General features: G+C 51.0%; 8 protein-coding genes across 8 annotated transcripts; 2 read left to right on the top strand and 6 right to left on the bottom strand.

Annotated features, from left to right (window-relative positions):
* Positions 1–318: 318 nt before the first annotated feature.
* On the bottom strand, positions 319–2,949 carry MRS44_011801 (uncharacterized protein; the record flags this gene model as incomplete). The annotated part of the gene is made up of 5 exons (XM_065619865.1): positions 319–478; positions 546–1,474; positions 1,526–1,777; positions 1,835–2,612; positions 2,663–2,949. The coding sequence occupies 5 exons, from the start codon at positions 2,947–2,949 to the stop codon at positions 319–321; spliced, it is 2,406 nt and encodes an 801-aa protein (XP_065475937.1).
* Positions 2,950–3,515: 566 nt separating this feature from the next.
* Positions 3,516–4,920, bottom strand: MRS44_011800 (uncharacterized protein; the record flags this gene model as incomplete). Its single annotated transcript, XM_046272059.2, has 4 exons — positions 3,516–3,816; positions 3,878–4,047; positions 4,106–4,530; positions 4,587–4,920. 4 exons carry the CDS (start codon positions 4,918–4,920, stop codon positions 3,516–3,518), a joined length of 1,230 nt encoding a protein of 409 aa, XP_046134479.1.
* Positions 4,921–5,957: 1,037 nt separating this feature from the next.
* On the top strand, positions 5,958–7,737 carry MRS44_011799 (uncharacterized protein; the record flags this gene model as incomplete). The annotated part of the gene is made up of 2 exons (XM_046278351.2): positions 5,958–5,994; positions 6,050–7,737. The coding sequence occupies 2 exons, from the start codon at positions 5,958–5,960 to the stop codon at positions 7,735–7,737; spliced, it is 1,725 nt and encodes a 574-aa protein (XP_046134480.2).
* A 122-nt stretch (positions 7,738–7,859) lies between these two features.
* On the bottom strand, positions 7,860–9,641 carry MRS44_011798 (uncharacterized protein; the record flags this gene model as incomplete). Its single annotated transcript, XM_065619864.1, has 3 exons — positions 7,860–7,874; positions 7,928–9,068; positions 9,118–9,641. The coding sequence occupies 3 exons, from the start codon at positions 9,639–9,641 to the stop codon at positions 7,860–7,862; spliced, it is 1,680 nt and encodes a 559-aa protein (XP_065475936.1).
* A 958-nt stretch (positions 9,642–10,599) lies between these two features.
* Positions 10,600–12,032, bottom strand: MRS44_011797 (uncharacterized protein; the record flags this gene model as incomplete). Its single annotated transcript, XM_046273656.1, has 2 exons — positions 10,600–11,708; positions 11,759–12,032. The coding sequence occupies 2 exons, from the start codon at positions 12,030–12,032 to the stop codon at positions 10,600–10,602; spliced, it is 1,383 nt and encodes a 460-aa protein (XP_046134482.1).
* Positions 12,033–13,540: 1,508 nt separating this feature from the next.
* Positions 13,541–14,450, top strand: MRS44_011796 (uncharacterized protein; the record flags this gene model as incomplete). The annotated part of the gene is made up of 2 exons (XM_065619863.1): positions 13,541–13,747; positions 13,941–14,450. 2 exons carry the CDS (start codon positions 13,541–13,543, stop codon positions 14,448–14,450), a joined length of 717 nt encoding a protein of 238 aa, XP_065475935.1.
* Positions 14,451–15,678: 1,228 nt separating this feature from the next.
* Positions 15,679–17,826, bottom strand: MRS44_011795 (uncharacterized protein; the record flags this gene model as incomplete). The annotated part of the gene is made up of 5 exons (XM_065619862.1): positions 15,679–15,986; positions 16,037–16,836; positions 17,119–17,240; positions 17,291–17,607; positions 17,688–17,826. The coding sequence occupies 5 exons, from the start codon at positions 17,824–17,826 to the stop codon at positions 15,679–15,681; spliced, it is 1,686 nt and encodes a 561-aa protein (XP_065475934.1).
* Positions 17,827–18,607: 781 nt separating this feature from the next.
* Positions 18,608–19,910, bottom strand: MRS44_011794 (uncharacterized protein; the record flags this gene model as incomplete). The annotated part of the gene is made up of 2 exons (XM_046270809.1): positions 18,608–19,419; positions 19,496–19,910. The coding sequence occupies 2 exons, from the start codon at positions 19,908–19,910 to the stop codon at positions 18,608–18,610; spliced, it is 1,227 nt and encodes a 408-aa protein (XP_046134485.1).
* Positions 19,911–20,055: the final 145 nt, after the last annotated feature.

Here is a 20,055-nt window from a genome sequence, read left to right as displayed (position 1 = left end):
CCTTTGGAAGCGTCACTAGAGGTACGATAACCTTAAAGAGGCCAGGAATAAACTCACCGTCCTTTTCTTATCAGCTGCCCAAGAAATGATATCCATGTTATATGATGTCAGAGCAGATCGCTTGGCGGTTACAACTAGCATCAGTTGCGGGCCGGGGCCGGCTACGTACGATTGCAGGGGTTGGAACCGGCCCGCAACGCGGATAGAGCACCTGACTACACTAAGCTCAGCCGTTCAATCGGACATGACAAAGATAGAGGCACTGTTTCATGTCACAGGAACAAGTGCTAACTGTACCGCTGCAAGATCCCTTATCTTTCATGAATCACCAAGGGCGTATGTGAATTTGGGGTTGGCGCGGAGGACAAGCATCTCCAAGGCAAGGTTCATCACACACACAAATCTGTCACAGAAAGATCTCGGGCATGTGCCGTGCTCATCCATGACCCCAAATCGCGCGTACCATGGCATAGAAAGGCTGCAGGACAGGTTCATAGAGTGCCATAGGCAACGCCTAGATTACAACGCTCGATGTTGATACATACTAAAAGCTGCTCTCTGAAAACATGTGGCTTACATCGCCAATGGGCCACTGGAGACGAAGCGAATCCGTCCACCCCATGATTACATCTGTGTCGGAAAGAGTGGACGGCATATTAAACCCAAATCCATCAGAAATATTTCCATCATACAGTGGTGGCGTATAGCCCGACTGGGACTGAAGGTCCAGCATCTCCGGCTGAGGGATAAAGCCCTCCCTCGGAATCGATTTTGAAGTATTAGCCAGCGTCTCCTCTTCACTATCCCCTGTACTTGGGCCTCTGAGAAGGCCCAGACTTAGGAGAATCCGTCTCATCTCCACTAGCCTCTTTGCCAATCTCCGCGCAGAACGTGATCGTTTAGCATGATTCAACGTGACGCATTCTGCCATGAGAAAACTTCCGCCGAGCGAATCGACTAGATCTGGCGCTAGATTGGACAAAACAGTGGTTTTGTTTTGCTTGAGGAATGCTATGACCAAAAAGGCGAGTCCAGATGTACAGGCTAGGATGTGTTGGAAGTAGGGGTGTTGTTTGCGGTAGATGTCGGTGTAGGTGTCGAGCATGTAGAGGACGTGGCAGATATCGTAGACGAGCTCTGTTGCGGCTCTGAGGTGGTTCTTTGTTGTTTCGATATCAGATTCTGAGAAGAAGAAGGGTTTAAGTAGTTGACTGCGCACAGATTCGGCGCGGAGGTTCAACAAAATGGCCCACGTAGGTGGCCTGGTCGATGGATTTGTGTGCCATGTACGGCATTCAGATAGAGTGTAATTTCCAACAGCCTTTTTCCTCCATTGATCAATCTGGAAGTTCAATAATTCAAAGGCATCATCATCGTTGTATCGCTCCCCTTTAGCAGCCCTAGAGATGGGCTCGCCGAACCGGTCACTAATGAGTATAAACGAGAGCATGGCCTTTAAATACGGATGCTGAACCTATTGCACATTAGTTTATGAAGATTCTTAGAAATGAGTTCGTATACTCACGGAAGACGTCGAAATAGAGCTGAAACTGTTTTCATGAAAGTGTAGTGGCAACCCAGTGGCATAGCTCCACTGGCGGTCGAGAATCACGATGCTGCTTATCAAGATGCAAGCCTCTGTGCGCTGGGCATCCGACGTCAGTGTGTGATTGAACACCTGGCCATTATGAAATCCGAGTTCCATCAATGTACGGCCGGCAATTCCACACATGCGCCAGGCGGAGCGCGGCATCTCTTGGAAGAAGTCATACCATCCCTATCGCCCGTGAGTCAGCTAAGGTCAAGTCATTGGCAAATACGATTGATCCTGTACCTTTAGGAATATGATCGTGACGTGTTTTATGCTGTAAGCCGGGGCAGCCAGTTTTGCATTGACGGCGTCTTCAAAACTGTCCCGAAGAAGGCTCTCCTTATGACAGTGGTTTGGCCTGGGGTCGGCTCGGAGAGCAATAACAAGAACGAGGTTGAATATCATCAGAAGCTCACAAGAAGTAGCTCCAGAGTCAGAGTCTGCATACCAGGATTGAGCCTGCTTGATGAGAGCATCTATGTCAACGACAGGATGAAGGTCTCCGACGACCTCCTGATAAATGTGCACAAGCTGGATAGCCTCTTGCAAGCCCATGATGGATCGAAAGGTCAATAGTGGCGTCGCGTCTTGTCTGCCCACCGTCCGAGGCGATACTGAAGGTCGGTCGTCCTGAGCGGCCTCGTCGTCAACCGTGTCCGACGCGGCGTCTTCGTCGATACTGGCGAGCTGGAGCTGCTGTTCTTGTAGCGGTGGACCGGGACAGCTGTTCCTCCGCAGTTTCAACTGCCCTACGTTCAAGGTGTAATCTGGGCTGGTCGGGCCGTAGAAGCCGGGGGAGCCAGCTGCTCGAAGGCGTTTGTCGGCAGTGTTGCGGACATCGTGAGCGCTGACCTCGTTGTTGAACCCTGTCGCGAAATCGTGAAGCTTGACAGCACCGGCACTGGAGATGGGGGGTGGCGAGTTCGATCGGTCGCGGTTGGCCATGTGAACTTGAGATGCCAGGTTATCTAGCTGGTCTTGCAGCGAAGACAGTAACTCGACCATGGAATCTTGGTTGCTGCTGTTGCAACTTCAGTGTCAATGATACGACGTGGGAAAATGCTGTCTTACCTGGACGATGACGAATTGGCTCTTCCAGGATCTTGTCTTGGCCTTGCCTGAACCGTGTCGACATTCCAGCCATCAGACTCGAAGCTGGTGCTGTAGCTACAGCTCTGACCGCGATCCATGCAATACCGACACGGCTGTCGCCCATCACATTTGCCCTTCCGACGTCGGCAAGCACCGCACGCACGCAATACGTAGGGTGCTCTGCGTTTGCCTGCATCGCCGCTAGTGTTGCCTGACCGCTTCAGAACCCGGGCCGTCTCTCGAGATTGTGTCGCGGTGGTAGCCATTGTCGAGGAATTGATCAATTGAAGTTCAACGAGCAATGGGCGGGTGGTTGGAGAAGGGGAAATCGAGTTCGGATAAGAACCCAGGGTCCAGGGGCTGGTTTTGGCGCAGGGAGATAAGCATGTGCTGGTCGGGTATCTACCGTATCAGCAGCGCTCCAATTCCCACCTCGTTTACAGGGTTAAAATGCGGGGTAAAACGACGCTAAGCCAGGACTGTGAGGTGCAAGTAGGTACCCCAGACTTTGGCTTGATGTCCCATGGATCTTCTTGGCCGTCATGTACCGGCAGGTGGCGAATTACTTGATTAATGGCGAACGAATGATCGATCACAGTCCCTATCATAACTGGGGCCTTATCCCAGTCCAGGAGATGGTGACGACATGCCTGGACCAGGGGCACGGGGCCGACCATCTGCAAGGGTACAATCCTCAAATCGTTTACTTCTTCTTCATTCTTCAAGTCACGACCAGAAACAGACCTCACAACGCTTCACATAATTATAGGGAACCAAATACTTGCGTTAGAAACTTTATGTACGATACACAATTCATCCACTGCCATCTCAGCTATTCTACCTCACGGACTTTGTAGCTGAACATCTCGTTCGAAGCCACTGAATTCCGATCCCTCATCTTGCTGGCCGTCTCAACTCCCAAGACCGGCACCCGGAATTCTAAACGGGACCCTTCCTTCTGACCCTGAACGGGATATGGAAATGGGAGATACTGTGGCATCAATCCCAGCTGGGCAAGCACTGTACCCTGGTCCCAGCTAATATGCTCGTGATAGAGTCGATCACCTCGAATATTTACCACTGCTGTGAACGGCATCTCCAGCTTCTTGAAGGTAGGCGGAACCCCGGGAAGCCTGTAGTTACATGTAAGAGGCTGTGGCCCTGCGGGAAAGCGATGTTGATGACGTCACTTACAGCCAATCCACTGTGGCATCGTGGGTAAACTTGTAGATGAATTCGTCCACCACACGATCGATCCCCATTGTTCGGCTGATAAGTTCCAGCTCGGTATCTACTGAGTTTTGGAATATAAAGTGTCCTCGATAGAACTCGGTCAATGGTCCGCGGCCGATGCCACCAGTAAGCTATAGACATGGATGAGCGTCAAGATTTTAATAGTCCTCTCAACATCTCTTCACTTACAGTGGGTACGTGGTTGACATATGGTTGATCAACCATGGTGCTCATCGTGTGCTCAACGGACCTGTCCGCAAATTCGTAATAGGTATGCTCGTCCCAGATTCGTTCGAGATCGAAATAGGGACCGCCCATCAGTGGCTTGAGAAATGTCAGGTTTCTTGTGTGAGATAGAGACTCGGCCCAGTAGTCAAAGTCTTTGTCAAACGGCGTAGCCATGCGGAAGGATTTTCCATTGGCATATGAATATGTCGTCACCCCATCCTCCTTCTTGGTGATAGCTGAACTGCCAGCTACGTGACGAAGCACAGGGACTTTGGAGGCCTCAAGTTGATCTTCATCAGTGGCACTTGCATATACAACGCCGCCTACCACATTCGGTGAACTGAGGAGGGCTCCGGCCGCCTGACTCCACAGTCTGGGGTCGTACGCTATGGTTGTTTAGATCTGCATGACGGTGTTTGCTTCCAAGACAGAGAGGACTTACCAACGACACCAATCTTACTATTCTTTGGCTCCAGTTTATCACAATCACTCAAGGCCTTCAGAGCAACACCAACAACCTCTTTGGCACCTCTACCGAAAGCCTTACCCTGGATCTCAACCACCGCATAGCCCTCCTCAGCCCACTTGATGAGTGCAGAGGGGACACCCTCAATAATTTGAAGATGCTTCTCCGACTCCTCTGTTAAAATAATAAGGCCTGGACCACGACCTAGCCTTGAAAGTGGCGGGAGCAGGGTGATGCCCTCACCGAGAGATTGGGGCTTGGGCTGAGGTAGTGGAGCTGGAGGTTTGGTGATGTCTGCGTACACGGGCATGGTGGTTTGAAGTTGCGAGTTGGAATCTTTGCCTCAGCTTGCTTTGTCTCTGTCTTGGTTCTTGGCCTGCAATTGTATTGGAAATGAAAAATAGCTTCCCCCGGGCCACTAGTTTAGGCAATGCACTCAGACTTATACTGATTGTGGCATAGTCTGTCTCCTTACTCGGTATAGTAGGGAGATTGATGGCCCAGTCACGGCTCGAGAGATAAGGGTGGATACCTGTCTCGTTCCGGTCGGAACTTCCGATCGGAAGTTCCGTAGCGTTCTTTACGATGCCCCTGGAAGCTTTAGAGACCAAGGGAGTCAGATAGGCAATGAATCTCGAGATGTGGCAGACGCCATACTGTGTTACCCCAGATGATGTTGGAACGTCTCCCCGGCCCCCATGAAGCCCAGATACGAAGCGACGGACAGTAGCGTTCCGACTTGTTATCACACGACCAATCTAGACCTGTTTACGTACAGCTGGACAGATGATAGATTGACGATTTCTGATTACGATAAGCTAATTTGCGGGGACTTGGTGTCACTCAGTGAGATTGGAAATGCCCTTGTTTGCTGAGATTCTTTGGCGGCTTTTCCGTTCCTAGTGATAGGATATAACGCACACATTGCCATTCGGGAAAGACGGTATGAACTACGTCGGAAGTTGCGAAATGCGCTGGCCGGCGGAACTAGCAGGCTGATACCACCACATGTCCTTGTTAACTGTAGTGTATCAGAACGGTGTACTGTGATTTGCGGGGTGTTGGCAGGAGAGCGGCCTTGGCCAACAGTTCCGGATACGCGGCCTTGTTGTTAGCAGCCCTATTGAGAGGAACGCAATTGTCATTGGAGCGCCATAGATAAGCTAAGAAATATTCCTAGTTGTCTTTCCGTATTCTCTAAAGTTAAAGATGTCTTTCTCCGTCTGCTTTCGGTCAGTTGCTTCGCCAAGTCGATCTGTGTTCCAAAGAAGGTTACAAATCAAGAAACCTCCAATCATTATACCCAACCATACTATTACTCCTCGAGGGATGGCAACGACAAGAGTCATGAAGGAATCATATGATATTGTGGTAGTGGGTGCCGGTAAGTGACTGACATTATGCCTTGGCATCTTTCGCAATCTGAACCTTGGCAATAGGATGGTTCGGTCTGGCAGCTGCAAAGGCGATCCGACAAATTTCCCCCGAAGCCAAATTGGCGGTCCTTGAATCGGCTGAATCATGTGGTGGCACTTGGTCCAAGAATCGACTCTACCCGGGCTTGAAGTCAAACAACATGAGAGGCACATACGAGTTCCCCGACTTTCCCATGGAGGAGAAGAAGTATGGTGTCAAGCCAAATTCTCACATCCCTGGCCCTGTCCTCTACCGCTACCTCACCGACTTCTCCAAGCACTTCGACGTCTATAACCGAATCCAGTTCAACACTGCTGTCGACCTAGTCGAGCGGCAAGGAAGCGGTGGCTGGCGTTTGTCCGTCAAGTCCCCCGATGGAAGCCGATCCATCGACACTACGAAGCTGGTCTTGGCCACTGGCCTGACATCAACCCCAAACATGCCTGCTTACAAGGATGCTGACAAGTTTGGGGCACCACTCTTCCACGCAAAGGACTTTTGCAAGAATGCTCCCAGCTTGGACGTTAAGAAGGCAATTGTAGTCGGTGGTGCAAAGTCTGCTTTCGACGTCGCTTATGCCCTGGTTCAAGATGGTGCTACAGTCGATCTGATTGTGCGACCTACCGGCAACGGACCTGTCTGGATCGCACCTCCATTTGTCACCCCATTCAAGAAGAGGATCGATCAGCTTCTCAATATTCGATGGATGACCTGGTTCAGCCCTTGCCCATGGGGAGACGCAGACGGTTACCGTGGAATCCGAAAATTCCTCCATGAAACGGCTATCGGCCGGTTTGTTGTGGAGCGCTTCTGGTCGGTCCTGAGCAGCGACATCATCACTGCTAACGAGTACGACTCACACCCTGAGCTCAAGAAGCTCAAGCCCTGGCACTCCGCCTACTGGATCGGCAGTGGCCTCAGCATCCTCAATTACGACAGCCCTCTCTTCGATCTTGTCAAGCTGGGCAAGATCCGCGTGCACCTTGATGACATTGAGCGGCTGGAACCTCACCGAGCTATCCTTGCCTCAGGAGAGCAAATCGATACGGACGCCATAATCTGTTCAACTGGTTGGAAGAAAGAGTCGACCATCAAGTTCGCCAACCTCGGACAGGAACAGCTCGGCCTGCCCTACTCGACTGACGAGAAACGGGCTCTGGCTCAAGCTGCAGACGCGAAGGTTCTCTGTCTTTACCCCGGACTGAAAAAGCAACCCAAGATCAGCGGCAAGCCCAAGGAGGCTAACCCTCTCCGATATTACCGCTTCATGGTCCCCTCCACCTATGTAAGCTCCCAAGACCTCGCCTTCGCAGGTATGATCTCCACAGTTAGCACTGCTGTTTGTGCAACTATCCAGGGTCACTGGATTGCTGCTTTCATGGCGGGCAAGCTAGACCATACTCTCGGAACTGAAGAGAAGATCATCAACGAGATTATGCTACATACCCAATGGGGCAAGTGGCGATTCCCCTGTGGCTACGGCGCTGACCTGCCCGACATGGTCTTTGAGGGTCTGCCCTATGTGAACATGTTGATGCACGACATGGGCCTCAAGACGCACCGAAAGTCCAGCACATTCCAGGAGCTTGTTTCCCCGTATCTTCCAGCCGACTTTAAGGGATTGATGGATGAGTGGAAGGCGAAAGATGGCGGTGTTATTGAGGCTGTTGGTGTAGAGCCTGAACTTCAAGCTTCTGTGAAGAAGGTGTAAAGAGTAGAGCCCTCATTCAGTACGATTAGTCTGCTACTACTGCTTTGTTTCCCTTAGCTATGTACTCATTGGCCTTCCAAATAATCCCAGAGTTTAACTACGACGACTCCAGCGTTGTTGCTTCAGTACTTTTCTTCCTGACATAGTCCAACTTCTCTGAGCTCATGCAAATAGCGCATACCAAACATACCGTTGAGCTAGCGACGACGATGTAGAACTCCCGAGAAAGGACCTTTGTCACAGCTGCGATGCCTCGTGCAACAACCTGACGGTCTTTGGTCTGCCAGACAACTGAAGACACACCAGCCAGGGCTTCACGGATATCCTCCTCCGAGTACTGCTTCCGTCCCACTGCGGAGGATAGCAGGTTGAAACCCACGTTTTGGAAAATGCACCCTGCGATGGAGAGAGTGATAGCTATGGATCCCATCTGAACCATGTTGCATATCACAGTGCTGTCCACGCGGTCACGTTCGGTCTTGTTGATTACGTTGGAGATACCTAGGCCGTGCTGGAACTGCATCCCAAGGCCCATGCCAATGAGGGCCTCAATGCCCATTACCTGCGCCTCGGGGACCTTGTCGTCCATAGTGGTAGCCATTGCGATAGAGGCAGCGAGTGTAATGTTGGCAGCACAAAGATAGATGATCTTGTACCGGCCGATGACAGTGAGGAGAACGCCGGTAAAGAGCACAACAAGGATGAAGACGATGATGAAAGGTAGCATGCGAACCGTCTGCTGAATGGCGCCATGGCCGCGGGCAAAGGCGTAGAAGAGGGGCGTGTAGTATAGGGTCACAGCATAAGCGGCGCCTGCGCAACCTGTTGCGACCCATATGGGGAGCAGTTTGAGCTTGGAGAACATGTGCATCGGGATTGCACTCTCCTCGGGCGTTGTAAAGATACAAAGGTACTGCTGCGAGACCCAAGCAACAAGGGCCACGGCAAAAATTACCCACACAGCGATAGATGCCGCGGAGTCCCAGTCCCAGATGGGCCCCGAGAAGGTCGTCGCGAGGGCGAATAGGACAGGCACGACCATGTTAAAGACGACGCCGATAGGGTCGATGCTAGCCAGACGTCTCCAGACAGGGACGTCACCTGTGGTGAGGGACCGCGAGGGGAGGCAAATGACAGCAAGAGCGAGGCAAAGGCCAACAATTGGCAGCTTGATATAAAACGCCCATCGCCAAGTAGTGTTGCTGTTCTCGGCGAAGGCACTGCCGATGGGGCCGCCAACGACGAGGCCAACTGCCCACATGGCGCTGAGAATGCCAAATAAGCCTGCTGTTTCGGCAGGTTTGGCTAGAATGGCCACGTAGGAGAAGTTTCTATGATATGCTCAGCTATGTGTCAGACCACGGGGACATGTTGACGCACATCTGTTGACAGACAGATCCACCCCAGCCCATGATGACGCGGGCAACAATCATGGTCTGGATGTCGTTGGAGGCACCACCAATAGCTGTGCCGACCATGAAGATGGCCAGGTGGACAAGGTAGACCCATTTCAGGTCAAAGCAGTAGGCGATCTTGCGAGCGAAGGACAAGACGGCGAAGTTGGCGAGCGAGTAAGAGAGGCCGATCCAGGGGAGGAGCTCGATGTTGCCAAAGGCCTCGTAGAGGCGAGGCTGAATGTTGGCAACGTTACTGACGTCGTATCCTAGAAAGAATGAGTTTGTGTTAGTTCCGCTGGTGTCCCGGTATTGGACGGCCTGATACTGACCACTGCAAGAGCCTGTGATAATGAAGATGAGAACGGCCGCCTTCCACTTCCATTCTGGCAAGCCACCAGGTCTCTCATCGTTGCATGCATCCTTTTGTGTCGTCTGGTCGATGATGCTGAGTTCCTCTAGGCTGTAGCCCTTCTGTATTTCGTCTTGAGCCGATGCGCGGTCGGACATGATGGGGTGCTGAACAATGGGATGTTGGTTAATCGGGGATGTGTGAAATAGTTCAAGGCCGATGTTAGATAGATGATAGAGAGGAGCAAAGACCAGCCGAGACTGGAACGGGTTTTCTCTATGCGTTTGACTGAGGGGAGATAATGGACATTAAACCTCGAGGGATGTCAAGCATCCCTGGAATCATGGCAATGGCGGGGAATGGCGATATATTTAGCTTCAACAAGTGGCCACTGGCAAACGTGCCCGTCAGCCGATATCTTCCACCCAGTCACTGCCCATCGTCAAGGGTAATACATGCACTCGTGTTTGAGGATGATGGTCGGACCAGGCCGTCGCAGGGCTATTCCCTGGAGGGACAGACGGGACACGGCAACGGCTAGCCAAGCAAATGTAATCGCATTGGTTGATTAACCCGAAAAGGATTGGAAGGATCAGAAGGATTGCTTTTTTCCGACATTTTACAAGGCTCAGTTGCCGGCGCCACAATCTTGCATGGGCGGCACCTCTCGCAAAACACTTGCCAGAAACTAGGAAGTCAGACTGAAGATCTGCGAACCCACTCCCTTGGCGAGTTGACCTGTGTGCAAAGCGCCGAGAAGGCGTCAGTTGTGGGCCAGGACTTGCAGCAAGTGGAATTGACGGTCAGAGACGGAGGAGTGGTGGCTGTCATTTACGACAACAGTCAACAGTCTAACTTCTCTTTTACTCCAGAGATCTTTTGTAAAAGCCGCATCTTGATCCCTGCCAACTATGATCTGTTCATGGATAAAATGCCATGTTGTTGTAATCCAATTCGCATTCTAGTCCAATTTACACGCATGTTTGATAACGCGTTGAGGAATCGAGGCAACGAGGCGGCAGCAGTCAAGTTAAGCGGCACCTTTGAAACCAGACAGTTGAAGGCAAATTCTATTCGATTTTTGACAAGTTTTTAAATGGAAGACCCTCTATTTGGTTAGGCTGTTTCAGCACTCTGAAAGGGCTGGACAATCTTGGTGACTTGCCCCCCTGCACGCAAAATGCCATGACCAGCCAAGTCATTCTTGTGATGCTTCCAAACTTCGACCTCGCAGCCCCCTCGCAAGAGACCGACTCTCATGGCGCACAGGAAGTTGTGAGCTGCGTTGGAATGGTTGTATATGCCGCCGTTGAAGATGGCAGTAACATCTTTGCCGATACCAGAGCTAATCAAGGCCTTGCCTCCAGGGTGGTCTTTGATAAAATCCGCCACGTTATGAACAATGCCGGCGATGACTACTAGGGCCTCGCCTTCCTTACTCCGTCTGATAAATTCGTCCCAACTAATGCCAGAGAGTTTTCCTAGAGGCGTTCCCCAGTCAATGACGGCTCGTTTGTGGTCCAACTTCTTCTGCAACTGTTGGATACGGCCCATTTCAATCTCATTAGATCGTAGGTGCTTGAGGTCATAGGCGAGACCAAGGAACTCCCAGACCATAATAGCCCACTTTGTAGGATCATATTGCCACCATTCAATGGTATTGCGATAGTCAGACGGGAATTCATGGTGGAAGTTGTGATATCCCTCACCGAGCGTGATGAGAGCCGTGATGAAATGGTCCCGAGGAGACCTGCGATCATCAAAGGGCTGGTCCCCAAGCCAGTGTGCCAGTGAATTGACACAGAAAGTAGCTTGCTGCACCGTAAAAATACGGAGGATGCCTGCATAGACGAACCCGCCACTCCAATCGCCCCAGCCCAGGCCACAGACGAGCATGGGAAATACAATGGCCATGACGAGCACACAGGACAGGAAATGGCAATGCTGCCAGATGACGACAGGGTCCTCATTGAGATCCGAGATATCCGTACGGCCAACTCGCTTGGGATTCTGTTTCATCACCATCCAGCCAAGATGTGAGTACAGGAAGCCTTTGTTGACAGAATAAGGGTCCTGGTCTGTGTCGGTATACCGATGATGCGCACGGTGGCCCTTTACCCACCATCGGATGGACCCTTCCACAGCACCAGCGCCCATTGCGGCCAGGTAGATCTGCAGAGGTAGGGTGGCCTTGAATGAATGGTGGGACCAGAGACGATGATAGCCTTTCTACAAGTCAGATCGACTGTTGAGCGTGAAAAGTCGCCGAACGTACCTGCTGTGATGCCAAGGCCGGTGTGGAAGTAGTAAATGGCGGAAAAGATTGCAGTATATGGATGAAGGGCCACCCAGTACGACGACATGAGTCCAATGGCAGGGATGAAGATAATACAGGTGGTGTTGAGCCAGTCAACTTTCTTGTGCCAGTTGCCCCAAGTAAGAGGCACGTCTTGAATATGCGTCCTGTTGATGTCTCTAGCCCGACTACGTAGTGGCTTGTAGTCAGCTGTGCCATCAGTGCACACCTGTGCCTTGCCGGCTACGGACATGGATATCGCCACCTGTTGAAGTGACCAAATCAACAAGGGTTGTGAAATAGGAATGATGGAAAGGCTGCCATAAAAGAAGAGTAAGGAAGCAAGGCGGGTAGTAAGACTAGGTTGACAATAAATGCAAGAGTTGCTGGGTCAAAATGAGAGTGGCTTCATCCGTATAAAGCGTCGAGCGCAGTGAGCCCGCAGAGAGATGTTAAATGAAGGGGGTCGGGGGCTTGTGTCCTCAAGTCTCGAAGCCCGGGAACAGATTTCTCACTGTTGCTAATTTTATTCGAGCATAGAGATACATGATAACATCTCGTACGCATGGGGTGGAAGCATGGAACTACTCATCCCTGCTACGCAAGACTTTTGGACCTGATTCCGCTCGCGTTTTCCCTTCACCGCTTGTGCTATGGAGAAAATATGGCAAATATTCTCTCCATGACGGTAAGATGCGTACGTACAAGACGTGAGCCAATACCTGAACTGTCCCAAAACGGGCCTGTTCCGCTCGGCCATCGGCTCTCGTGCTGCGGTGAGATTACCGCACTACGATACACGTACATGCATCATCATAAGGCTGTCAAGATCGATACCCACTTTCGCAGTTTCGAAATGCATCGTTACACTTGTCCATCAAGCCATCGCAACTTGTTATCCTGTTCGAGACTGTCGAGCAAGTAGTGTCTAACAGACGTGGCAGACCCACCGAGCTGGTTGTTCTGTCCCGGGGAATGAGCTGACTTTGGTTAGTCGATCGCAATTCGTTGTCCTGATTGGGATATTCCCCGTCCCCGACTTTGGAGAGTAAACCCCATCAGCCCGGGCTCTCGGGTAGCATCTGGAGATGAGGTACCAACATCTACCGTGGCTGTCAGCCTCGCAACGCGCAAGATGAAAGTACCAGCATCTGATAGGGCTGTCAGATCTAGCGTGGACAAGCCGCCGCAAGCCACATGCGAGCACAGGCCTGCGATGGTGTTGGTGATGGACCCAGTCAGCTGAGATCGGAGGTTGATCAAAATGCGTTGTAGATTACACTATTTTTCGCGACCAATCCAGGCCATGTTTTCTTTTCTTATTCTGTTTCGCTATCGCTTATCTTGATCCACTCTGAACTTTTTCCGTAATCTTTGCGAGACCCAACACGGTTGTGGTCCTCAGGGGTTTCTCTAGGCGAATCTCCGACGGAAACTGGTGCACTGCCATGTATGTGCTGTGTAGTCTGGCGAAGCGACATTGAAACTGTACGCATTAAAATCCGCCGTCGTTGCGACTGATGGGGCCTCGAGAGTCAGACTCGGCATTTCGTCTCTTGCCTCGATCTTTGATACCCGTTTTGTCTCCCTTGTCTCAATCCATCCTTCCTACTTTCATGATAGCAACCGCCTGTAACACGTATGACCCTTTATTTTCGTTGCTCTTGTCTCGTCTAAGTATTGAGGGTCATCGCTCTTTCGCTCCGCTGCGATAACGTGGCGTCACACCACGACCGAACATCAGATCATGAGTCTTCGAACATGGCACCGACCGCTCGACTAGATGCTTTTGCCATGCTTAGGCCTGTTATGGCACTGCTAGTCATCTCTGTGGCTGTGTCTACGGCGTGGATGCTGAACTGTAAAGAATCCTTGCGGGACTTGTTAATGGGCCCTGGCATCCTGAAACGCATCATGATCACCATGTTTGTTTTGCTCAACTGGAACGACATGCCATTGGCATGGACGGTAAGCTCACAACTCCGCACTGCATATACGACACAACTAAGACTTATCAGTTCCGCGTCTTCTATACCATTATCCACTATATATACATTCGCAGGAGCCCCAGCCGCGGACCGAGGGCGCTCTTCAAACCCACTATTTCCACAGCATACACCTCCGTCTTTGAGATCGACTACAACTTGCACGAGTCAAACAGCGGCTTCTTTACCGACCTCGATGTCTCCCGCGCACACATAGTCTCTTATCTGCTGCGCCCCGCTATGACGAACCTGGCGCACAATACCTCCTGACGCACTTCCTGCCCGCGGGCACCGCCAAACCGACGTCATGGCTCAACCCTGGGTTTGGCAAGTCTGAGGTCAGAGCCGGCTCAGACCCTGCCAGCGGTTGGGAGAGAAAAATTCAGGCTACGGCAATTAGCAAGTATGTTTTCAAGATTGGACGATTCACGGTGCATCCTGCGCGTATTCTGGATAATTCCGGGCTGCTGCCTAAGAGACCTGGCGGTTGGATCGAGGGTAGTGAGGAGCAGCTCGGTGATATGTTTGTTGACTTGAGCGACACAGACCTTACAATCGACAAGGAATGGGACTGGCGTCGTGTCGAAGCCCAAAGAAGGAAATGCATGACAATCGCGGCGCGCTTTCATGCTCTTGACGAAGCCAAGAACTTGTTTGATGGTGGAGAGAATGGCGCCCTTGCGTGAACTGGAGGTAATTGAGCAGTACCGCGAATACGGTAACGGTTAGATATGGATATTGAATCTAGAACACTTTCTGACTGGGTTATTAAGTCCCTGTGACGAGCATGTGACAACTCGTCTTTAGATATTGTATTCTACTTTTTCAATGACGTATCCATCATACACTAGATCAAAGAACACATGAACTAGATATTGTATGAGCTATCCGTATGTTTACATCTCATCGTGAGGAAGGCAAAAGCAACCCAACAAAACCCGGTTTTCCCTATGACGTTGTCAGGCACGGGGCGCATAGCAAGGGCTGCAACAAAGACACAGCCAGAGACCAAGCAACAGCCCAGGGATAGCCCTTAAGAGGTTATCGAACTGTGAGAGAATTCTCATGCTCGTTTGCTCCTTGAGCTTGGTCAGACCTTTGCCGGTCAGGCTCAGTGGTAGTATGGGCCTTTGGGTCAAGTCGATGAACTGTTTCATCATGTTCGACAACGTCGGTCGGTGAACCTAGAATTGATGTGTCAATCAATTCCCGTTTCGCTGTCGAGTATGGAAACTAACTACTATCGGCAGCAGGTGAGTCAGAACTGGAGAAGTACTTTCTCACGCCGTTGTGTAGAGGACGTCAAAATTCAATGCCTCACCATCCGAGTTCATTGTGATTCCATGGTAGTAGTCGTCGGCCGAGACCCTATGTGATCTCGAGATCCAAATTCCATCGAGACAGGGCTTTAAATCAGCAAGAAGTGCCTCGATTAGGCATTCCCTCAGAGTGTCTGGGGAGTGACTGCCCTTGGGAAATTTGGGGTTAATATTCATGATGGTGTAAGGCCTATCAGCTTACCAGATGCGACTCCAAACTTGAGTACACTGGAGATCCATAGGGATGGTGGGCTCAAACAGATTGAGTTGGAATGATAACTCAGATGATGTCGCTGGGCCTTAAGTTCAGAACTTGCCACTCTGTCAGTACCGGCCATCCTAAACTAAAAGGGGACACGACCAGTGTATCGAGCGGGCGTCACTACACATCATCACAGGTGTTGTGTGTATCGATTTAATCTTTGCTATGTTTATTTCAATTCGTAGCTGGCTCATAGTCTTCTTCCTAGTTTCTCTGTGGTTCAATGTCTCCCCCAGCCCAGCCTCTCCTTTTGTCTTTTGTTAGTCGCCTACACTGGAAATCCCATAAGCCACGAGCAAATGAACTTGCCCGCAAGAACTCAAAATCATCTAACTAGAGTTGGAAGTACGGATTCTCGATGCTCTCGGAGATACTGTCCTTCAGCGGCCTCCAACCTTCCTGGTCGGCCCACCTCTTCAAGAGGGCCACAGAATCAGACTGGTCAGTGGAGATTGTGACGTAGTAAGGCTCGGGGTAGTCGGCAATAAACTCCCTCTGGGGACGGAGCTCGCGGAGGACAGCAAGAAATTCATTCCAGTTAGAGCTGTGCCCCCAGCTGTGTAGACGTGCATTCTTGACCTGAGGATCCAGCATAGCTGCGATATGGAGGAGTGCAATGTCCTTGACATCCACAAAGAATGCTATATAAGGTTAGTCAACAGACCATAAGCTGTGATGTCCAAGGCCCTACCAGCAGGAAATGCATCCAGAGATGTCTTGTCCCTCCTGAAGTGCGTGGCTATCCAGTTGGTGGGTGCCTCGGCATGTTTCTGGTGAAGGGGCTCGCCGATTATACCCGAGGGGCAGATGACGTTGAACGTGTAGTGAGGCTTTTCTTGCTCGACAAACCTCCAAACTTCCCTCTCAGCAGCGACTTTGCTGGCAGCATAAGTGATCAGGGTACGGGACGGCTCATACGGAGGAGGGGCCCAAGCAGCTTCAACGGCCGCCTCGTTCCAAGTGTCATCGTCAACCCGGGTGTCGTTGCCAGCCACTGGCAGGACGGCAGCCATTATGGAGCTGGTAAACACGACTCGCCGAACTGAGGGTTCTTTGATGGCAGACTTCAAAACACCTGTCGCGCCGGTGACTGTTTGAGGAATGATGTTGTGTGGGCTTGGGTCTAGATTGGAGATGGTTGCAATGTGGGCAATGGTCGATACTCCCTTGATCGCTTCATCGAAAGCGCCATCGGCTACGAGATCAGGGACGACGACAAGTTCAAGATGGCCACTCTCTGCATACGACTTGAAATGGTTATCAATGAGCCATGATGCTTGAGCTAGGTCGCGAACGGTGCCTCGGACTTTGTAGCCGCGCTCTAAGAATTGGCGGGTGACGTGGGAGGCGACGAAGCCTGTGGCGCCGGTCACGAGGACCATGGAGCCGGAGGGAATAGTTGCTTCAACGGAAGGCATAATAGGGTTGATGAGAGCTTGAATTGAATGGGTGATGGGTGAATCATGAACGTATGATGTCGTGCTGCTGAGTCTATGAAGAGGAAAGAACTGACGGGTAAGGAGTTGCAATTTATATTACTTCTTGAACAACCGAAAGAACTCCCTGGACCAATCGAAAGCTTATCGAGAGTCTCCATGGTGTGTCCGACTACCTTGCCTAAGTAGGAAATACCAACGCTTGGCGAATAACTTACCTGCAGCATCGGCAAATCCGGGCTCTCAGCCGATCGTTTCTATCGCTTTAGGGCCCATTGGTTTGATGTGACACAACGATAACAAATCCACGTCGCCGAGTTCCCTTGTGGTTACAAACCTCCAGTATATACGCTCCAGCAACCCTGAGAGACCAAGACTTTGCAAGCCTCCGCTAAGTTCAGCCATGTAAAACACGCCTCGTAGATGCTGTCTGGCTATTTTGATCTCACCAAACACTTCCTGGAAAAAAACATCAGTTACTTGGCCCCATATACTGTTCAAAATCTCACCTCATCAAACACTAGGGCAAAGGCCATGGCGACTGTTAGACTACCAACAGGTTTGAGAAGTGCCTGCCGTAATGATTGGAGACCTCTATGCCTATACTGGAGAGCCATCTGCGTCATGACTGGATCGCCAGGTTTGCTACGTAGAATACTCCGGCACGCTCTGAGAAGGAGAGCCGTGTTTAGAAGATCCTTGTCTGTCATGGCAAGACCCACCCAGTCTTGTAGGATCTCCCTTGTGTGGTCATCGGGGCCATGGTCACCGGGGTAGTCGAATAAGCCGCAATGCACAGCCGAGTAGGGCACAACAATTCGGATATCTACGGGGTGGTCAGAAAGCATTCAGGGAAGCTTGTGTAATAGTTCTAGGCTAGATAGATTTAGGCATCTAAGGACGTACAATGATCCAGCAAAAAGTGCTCCTGGGAGGATAGAGATGGTGCCGATACTGACAAGAGGCTCTTGCAATGCTCAGGAATCCGGACCAGAGGGCTTGGTGTTTCGGCATCCGCCAGGCGATCGGCGCGAGACTGCATCATTTCTTTTCGGTATTTTTGTACCCGCAGACGCCTTTCTTTGGCATGGGCTTCACGAGTTACGTGCGAATGGCTCAGCTTTCGCGACTCCAAAGGGACAGGTCCCGTCGGATTCGATACGGTAACAAATTGGAACTGGCGCGGCATTTTCATCGGGGCCATGAAGTCAATGTCAGCTGTGTATTGTGGTTGGGAATTGGGAGAGATGAATGAGCCTGATCGAGAGGTGCAAGCTGGAACTGCATTTGTCAGATTCCAACGCCAAGGCTTGGAACTACTTGTTTGGGCGATAGTCGAGATACACACCAATAGTCCATACCTGCACGCGGATGACTTGTGATTACGGCATGCATGGTAATTCTCAGGGAAGCGCTTTAAGGGTGGGTTACTTAAAATGCATGTTACAAATCGAAATGGCATTCGCCATCGAGATTATGAGCACCAATTACACGACAGATACGAATGGGTTGCCAAGTTTGTGGCGGTATTGGACGAATTAAACTTCTTTGGAGCTGTTATTTGGTGATGAGACAATGCGCCCTAAATTCGGGAGATGCAACGTTGATAATCTCATTCAGCTGCCAAGACGTTCTCACTGTAATATGCAGCAATCAGGAAGATGGATGCAGCGAGAGGTTGCCAAGGTACGCAGTCGTTGTTTGCCTCAAACCCCTCCCTCTCGTGCCAGCACTTAAAACTTGACATCTTGGCACCTATAAGAATAATAACCTCTTATTGCTATGCTTAACATTTAATACTAGAAACCCATGTGAACCCCTAGACCCTATCCCGAAGCACCCGAAGTGCAGGTGACACCCAGATTGGCAGGAGTATTAGCACAGAGAACTTTGTTCGCTTCGCTAGGCGCTTTGACAGTGAAGTCCTGTATCTGGATCCCACATGTGCCAGCTACAGAACAGTCCATGTCAGCCACAACATCCTTGTAGTGTCCAGAAGTGGTGCCAGAAAACCCGGAGAAGACAACGTCGCTAATCTTTCCCGTCGATGGATTAGTTGAACAATCAGCTGCCGTGGAAGAATAGCAGGTTGAGATCTGAATAGCGTAGGTGCATGAGTCACAGATGATATCCTCCCAAGTGACATTGGAGACGCTCCCAGTGCCATGGGTCGAGCCGCCTGGATAGTACTTGATGCCTGCTGCCTTCATACCACCAGTCATAGTGCAGTTCTTGAAGATGCTGTTTGTCACTATATCGTTCGAGCCTGAGCTTCCGGCCAGGCTGCCAACTGAGAGGCCGTGAGAACCAACACAGGTTACGCCAGTAGTGGTTACATAGCTGGCGCCGGGCTTGAGAACGACGCAATCATCGTCATTGGTGACTTTGGTGTTCTCAACTGTCACGAACGAGGCTGGGCCAATGTCAAATCCATCTGTGTTATGGGCGACATTGGCCGAGGTGCTCACAGAGTAGAGCGTCAAGTCGGAATAGTGAATGTTTTTTGAGTTGCCACCGGTGACAACATGGAAACTGGGTGCAGCCTTGATAGTGATGCCGCTCATCTTGATGTTTGTGGAACCATCTACGCGGATCAAGTAGGGACGTCTGTAGGAGGTGTTTGTGATGATGTGATCCCCTGCGATTGGGTTTAGACGTTAACTTTTCTTGCAAGCAAAAAATGATGGGCAGCTCAAACGCTTCACAATACGTACAGCTTGCTTGGCCATTGCCGTTGATGGCCCCAGAACCGGTGATAATTGCACCATCGATGTTCTGTATATGGATGATCTGTCCCTTGCCGTCCCAATAGGTGAAGTCAGTGGATACAGAGAGCTCTCCGTTGAGCTGGAGAGTGCATCCGCTGCAGCCTGAAAAGGAGAGCTGGCTGTTGATATGATACGTCTGTCCGCTGGGGATGACGATGGTACCACTAGGGCATGCGTTGATAGCGGACTGGATTGCTGGGACGTCATCCACAGAGGGAGAACCACCCGCCTGAGGTGTGCAAGTGGTCCCTCGAGGTTGCAGCTGGACGCGGTCCGGGATGACGGGGATGGGCTCGGCGGTTGCAAGACTGAAGAGGCATGCAGTAGCAACCGACGCGAGAAAAAAAGACTTGGATGCCATGCTGGACAGTTTATGAAAGAAATCTTAGTGCAGAAGGCCGTGTTCTAATTGATGAAGCATGCAGTGGTATGGATGACCTCTCAAGGTACTTTATATCAAGAGTCGACTTCATGATTTCGATACTGCTGTGAGCGTCTACAAACCT

The sequence above is a fragment of the Fusarium solani genome (genome assembly GCF_023522795.1).
Source record: "Fusarium solani strain SB1 chromosome Unknown bctg00000007, whole genome shotgun sequence".
In the NCBI taxonomy this organism is placed as follows: Eukaryota; Fungi; Ascomycota; class Sordariomycetes; order Hypocreales; family Nectriaceae; genus Fusarium; species Fusarium solani.
This window is presented reverse-complemented; position numbering and strand designations above follow the sequence as displayed.